This window comes from Mastomys coucha, unplaced genomic scaffold (assembly GCF_008632895.1).
Source record: "Mastomys coucha isolate ucsf_1 unplaced genomic scaffold, UCSF_Mcou_1 pScaffold23, whole genome shotgun sequence".
NCBI classification, from domain to species: domain Eukaryota; kingdom Metazoa; phylum Chordata; class Mammalia; order Rodentia; family Muridae; genus Mastomys; species Mastomys coucha.
This window is the reverse complement of record NW_022196906.1, coordinates 32,512,206-32,518,627: the sequence shown is the minus strand read 5'-3', so window position 1 is coordinate 32,518,627 and position 6,422 is coordinate 32,512,206. Positions and strand designations below refer to the sequence as shown.

General features: G+C 38.3%; 1 protein-coding gene and 1 pseudogene across 1 annotated transcript; both read right to left on the bottom strand.

Moving 5' to 3' along the window:
• Positions 1-772: 772 nt before the first annotated feature.
• LOC116072864 lies at positions 773-4,829 on the bottom strand (annotated as a pseudogene).
• Positions 4,830-5,041: 212 nt separating this feature from the next.
• Positions 5,042-6,083, bottom strand: LOC116072367 (olfactory receptor 8B3-like). The gene has a single exon (XM_031343797.1). The coding sequence runs from the start codon at positions 6,010-6,012 to the stop codon at positions 5,083-5,085; it is 930 nt and encodes a 309-aa protein (XP_031199657.1). The 5' UTR covers positions 6,013-6,083; the 3' UTR covers positions 5,042-5,082.
• Positions 6,084-6,422: the final 339 nt, after the last annotated feature.

The window sequence follows — 6,422 nt, the reverse complement described above, 5'->3', positions numbered from 1 at the left end:
GACTAGCTGCAGTGGGAGTACTAGGTTCTAATGAAGCCAAGTAGTCTTGGTTTCTGTTGGTAGGATTCATGTGTTTGCCTTTCACCATCTCTTGATTTTTGGTGATAGATGTTCTTAGTGAGCCTGACCGGAGCTTGTCCTGTCCCTGATTCCCTGCAAGACCCCTGTGACTCATGGGGCCTTTGCCTCCCAGGTGGCTGCTCCCGGCTGAGGAACTCACCGGAGAGAGGATGGCGGCTCTCACTGGAGACTCCGGGTCTGGCGGGTCTCTGGGGGCAGACTTTCCATGTGCAAGGGAGAGGCTGCTAAGGTCGCTGATCCACCTCTGTTAGTTGGAAGCTGAGAGGATCTGGTCCCTGCTGCCCGGCGGCTCCCCTGCGACTCTTGGAGCCTTTGCCTCCCAGGTGGCTGCTCCCTGCTTAGGAACTCACCGGAGAGAGGATGGCGGCTCTCACTCCAGTCCTTTTTTTTTTTTTTTTTTTCCGAGACAGGGTTTCTCTGTGTAGCTCTGGCTGTCCTGGAACTCACTCTGTAGACCAGGCTGGCCTCGAACTCAGAAATCCACCTGCCTCTGCCTCCCAAGTGCTGGGATTAAAGGCGTGCGCTACCACCATCTGGCTCAAACTTCTTTTGATGAAAAAAATATGGGTTCAGAATAACACCATGATTTCCTGCATGTTAAAACATGAAAAGTTTGAAATAAAAAGTATAATATTTTCTAAGAAAGACAAAGACAGACATCTCCTGTATTCCCCATCAATACAAACTATCTCTATGTGAATATAAGACTCATAAAGACAACACTGAACTGGCCAAAGTTCTCCCTGCTCAGAATTTTCCTGAGGGCAACTTTAACATCTTTATTTCTCAAGCTATAGATTAAGGGGTTCATCATGGGAACCACATTGGTATAAAAGAAGAGATTTTTCCTTTATCCAAAGACCCAGCTAAGGAGGATTTGAAATACAGAAATGCACTTGATCTAAAGAACAGAAAAACAGTGATGATATGGGAGCTGCAGGTGCTGAAAGCTTTGGATCTACCCTCCAAGGATCAGATGCAGAAGATACTGGAGAAGATGAGACCATAAGAAATAAGTATATTTGAAGAAAGAACAATGATATTAATGCACCCAACAACAAAACATACAAGCTCATTGATATATGTGCTTGTACAGGAGAGTTGAAGCAAAGGGGGGATATTACAGAAGTAGTTGTTGATGGTGTTGGCATCACAAAACATCAGTTAAAGTATGCATGCAGTGTGATCTACAGTATCAGAAAATGCAATAAAGTATGAACCAAGAATAAGGCTCAAACATAACTTAGAGGACATGACAACATTATACGACAGTGGGTTACAGATAGCCATATAGCAATTATAGGCCATTGAAGTCAAAACATAACACTCAGAAATAACAGAGAGAGAGGGGGAGGGGGGGAAGAGTTGGGTCATATATTCCGTGTAAGAAATTATATTCTTCCTTATTATAAAGTTCATCAGCATTTGGGGAGTCAACACAGAAGAATAGCAGAGGTCTACGAAGGACTAGTTAAAAAGGAAAAAGTACACAGGGTTGTAAAGGTGAGAATTCAGCACAGTTAGTATTATCAAAAACAAAATTTTCCAATGCAGTGACCAAAGACATAAAGATAATGAATTTTAGAGACAGTAAATGCTATGTATGTGAAGGGTTAAGAGACAGGAAAGGGAAAACCTAAAAATATGTAATTACATATAATATACTTGGAAAGGGAAAACATAAAAATATGTAATTACATATAATATACTTGGAATAATATACTTGGTGGGGCAGTTTCTGGATTCCCTTTCCTTCAGTCTCTGCTCCATTCGTTTTCCCCACATTTCTTTTGACAGGAGCAATTCTGGAATATTTTTGAGATGGGTGGGTGACCCAATCCCTCAACTGGGAGCCGTGCCTATTTACTGGATATGATTCTCTCTTCCCTTTGGTATTTCAGCTAATGCCATCCCTGTTGGGTCCTGGGAACCTCTTGGGTTCCTAGCATCTGGGCACTTTCTAGTAGCTACCACCAGTTCCCTATCACTCACTGCTACACACCTCCTTTCAATTTTCTGACCATCTGTACTTCTCCCCTGTCTCCTCCAACATCTGATCTTCCCCCCCTTTTTCCTCCCTCTCCTTTTTTCCCTCCCAGGTCCCTCTCACCCTTTCCTTCTCCATCCCATGATAATTTTCTTCCCCTTTATGAGTAGGACTGAAGCTTCCACATTTTAGTCTTCCTTCTTTTTGGGTATCATATGGTCTGTGAACTGTATTACAAGCCATTTTTTTTTTTTTTGGATAATATCCACTTATCATTGGGTACATACCATGTTTGTTCTTTTGTGACTGTATTATCTCACTCAAGATGATATTTTCTAGTTCTATCCATTTGCCTGCTATTTTTATGAAGTAATTGTTTTTAATAGCTGAGTAGTACTCCATTGTGAAAATGTATCAAATTTTCTGTATTCCTCTCATGAGGAACATCTGAGTTGTAACCAAACCCAGATGCTACTGTTGATGCCAAGAAGCGCTTCCAGACAGGAGCCTGGTATAGCTGTCCCCTGACAGGCTGTGCTAGAGTCTGACCAATACAGATGCTGATGCTTACAGCCAAACATTGAACTAAGCACTGGGACTCCTATTGAGGAGTTAGGGAAAGGACTGAAGGGTCTGAAGGGCTTAGAAAACCCACAGGAAGAACAACAATATCAATCAATCAGATCCTCCAAAGCTCCCTGGGACTAGACTACCACCCAAAGAGTACATACACATGGAGGGACCCATGGCTCCTGCTGAATATGTAGCAGAGGATTACCTTATCTGGCACCAATAGGAAGGGAACCCCTTGGTCCTATGGAGGCTCAATATCCCAGCATAAGAGAATGCTAGAGTGCTGAGGGGTGGGAAGGGATGTGTGGAAGGGGAGTACCCTTATAGAAGCAGGGGGATGGGGTGGGGATGGGGGTTTAATGGTAAAGGGAGGTAACATTTGAAATGTAAATAAATACAATAACCAATAAAATAAAAAAACCTACAGCTCAAAAAGTACTACAATGAAGTAAAATACAACTGCAACAAAAGCTCGGCTCCCTCTCCTTCTCCCAAGCATTCCTGTACTAACCTATGCATACACAAAAATCTTATACCACACATTTCTACATGTGAGGCTGATTTTGAAGATTAAAAATCTTGACCTGAAGTTATATATTTAACAGCTTTACATGTAATATGTAATATGAAAATGAAATGGAAATACCAAATGATGAAAAGACCTCTGTGCTCAGATATTACCAGCTTTAATATTGTGAAAATTGCCATCATACCAAAAACAATGTACAGATTCTATGAATTTCCTATCAAAATTCAACTGAAATTTTTCATAAAATTGAAAACCCATGAGCCCATAAAATTCAAATCCCTTCACATACATACTTATATACAATAACATAAATGAATATTGGCTTGGATTTTGGGTAGAATTTCAAAAGATTTCTTAACCAGCCCTAAACAAACCTTGGCAAATTTGTATACTTTAAATAAAAAGGTGATTATTATACAACAAAAATATTTATAAATCTTATGTGTTGACAATGCCTTGTCCTGTAATAGTAACCATCTACTCAAGGTATAATTCAACATGTGAATGTAAATAAGCACACTTTTGTCATAAATTTGTGAATTTGTCATTTTATAACTGAGAATAATAATATATTTTTCTTCTGAAAACTGCTTCAGGGGCTGAGAGGTGGGATCAGTGAGTAAAGCCCTTGCTCCTCAAGTTTAAGGACCTGGATTCTGATGATCTGAATTTATATAAAGTTTGGTGTTTTAGCTCAAATCTGTCATCTCAAGGTTCCTAAGGGAGAGGCTGGGAGAGGAAGGGAGAGAAGAAAGGAGAATTCTTAGAAGTGAATGGGCCACTAGCCTGGGAAACCCATCAGTGGACAAGAAACATTATACCCAAAACATGATGGAAAAAGGAAGACTGACATCCAAATATCCATACATTTCCATGTGTACTTTCTGGTGGGATTACAATATGCACACACACACATACACATGTGCGCATACACACGCACACACACACACACTCACTCACTCATACACACAATGCCTTTCTTTTTTTCTTTCTAAACTCACATACTAGAAAGTCAAAAGATATAAAAAAACAAATTATATTAAAATAAATTTCTTTTAAAAACTATCAGCAATTTCCCTGCAATTATTATCATTTGGTTATATGTCTTATATACCTATATGTATACAGTTGTGTAAAAACATCTCAGATAAAGTTTAAGAATGTCTTATGTAGTGCATAGTTGCAAGAGTAGCATATACAATTATGTAACTAATATATGCTGGTTAGTTTTTTTTTTTTTTTTTTTTTTTTTTTTTTTTTTTTTTTTTTTTTTTTGCCAAGTTGACACAAACTAAAGTCACCTGCAAAGAGAGAATCTCAACTTTGGGGTTTCTTCCATCATATTGACTTGTAAGCTTGACTTTGGAGGAAATTTCTTGCTACTTTATTCTGTGAGAAAGTTCAACCCACTGTAGGGAGATTGTCCTAGGCAGGAGGAAGCAGAGAAAACTTTTGAAGCCAAGCCAGTGAGAAACATCCCTCCATTTTCTCTGCTTCAGGGTTTTTGTGCCTTTACTTCCTTACTGACAGATTACAGTCTGTAAGCAAAGCAACCATTGCCTCTTCCAAGTTGTTCTTGGCCAGTGTTTTATCACAGAAATGAAGAAGCATGCCTTGGTTGTTTAAAACCTGGAAACTGTTTTCTTCTGTGATTTCCATTAATTAATTTCAGCCTCATAAAATGATGAGAAAAAGGCAGGTTTGTTGTATTATTATATCACACATACACATTTCAATACATCATGCTGTATCTCAATTTTTTTAGAACGGTAATATTTTATGTCATTTTAGTAATTATAAAAATTAAATTAAAAATATAAGAAGAAAATTTGGGATACAGAGTTACCAATTAAATATGTTGACTAAACACAAGGTATATTGAAAGCTAAAGCATGAAGACACATGTATCCAGTTAAACCTTCCTCTTGGCCAAAGTTTTTCTTAGGGCAATTTTAACATCTTTATTTTTTAAACTGTAGATTAATGGATTCATCAAAGGAACCACATTGGTATAAAAAACAGAAGAGATTTTTGCCCTTTCTGTAGACCCAGGTGAGGAGAGTTTGAAATACACAAATGCACCTGAACCGAAGAACAGAGAAACAGCAATGATGTGGGAGCTGCAGGTGCTGAAGGCTTTGGCCCTACCTTTAGAGGAACTGATGCGGAAGATGCTGGAGAGGATAAAACCATAAGAGATAAAGATGGTAGGTGTGGAACCAATGATGTTGATGGCTAATATGACATAAGCTACAAGCTTATTAACATAGGTGCTTGTGCAGGAGAGATGAAGCAGAGCAAGAATGTCACAGAAATAGTGGTTGATGTTTGCTTCACAGAAAGTCAATGTCAGCATACACACAGTGAGAGCTATAGCCTCAGAAAATGCCATCAAATATGAACCAATCATTAGTTTCAAACACACTTGAGGGGACATCATAACATTATATAAAAGTGGGTTGCAAATGGCCACATATCGATCATAAGCCATTGAAGTCAGCATAAAGCATTCAGAAATAACGAAAAAACAAAAGAAATAGAGCTGAGTCATACATTGTATATAAGAAATCGCATTCAGTCTTAATATGAAGTTCATCAACATTTTGGGAGTGAACACAGAAGAACAACAAAAATCTATAAAAGACAAGTTAAAGAGGAAAAAGTACATGGGTGTGTGAAGATGTGAATTTAACAAAACTAGAATAATCAAACCCAAATTTCCCAATGCAGTGACTAGATACATTGCTAGAAACAGAAGGAACAGGGGTATTTGGAGATCAGGCTGGTGTGTTAATCCTACTAAAATGAATTCAGTCACCAAGGAGATATTTACTGAGTTCATTCTTTTCTAAGGGAATCTGTAGACTCAGGAAAAAGAGTTGTATTAGAAGATGATCCACACTCAGTTATTGATCAATCCCACCTGCAATGTGCATTCTAGTAATGTTTCTTCTAGTTCCAATTATGTCGACCGAATAAACCGGTGTAGTTGCAAGCAAATTGTATTACAGTCATAAGGCTAGTAGTATCAAATTTCAGAATTATTTCTGAAAAAGAAAATATATACGAAGGATGAAGAAGAAAAGGGACAACCTTCTCCCACCTAATTTTTCTTCAATAGAGTCCTCCCTACAATAATGATATCTTGGTAACCCAGATCTAATTTCTGCAGCTACAGATTTTCTTCTGCAATGATATGAGTGAAAAACATGTCAAATCCAAAACTATAAGAACAAGAGTGATGTAAGTGGT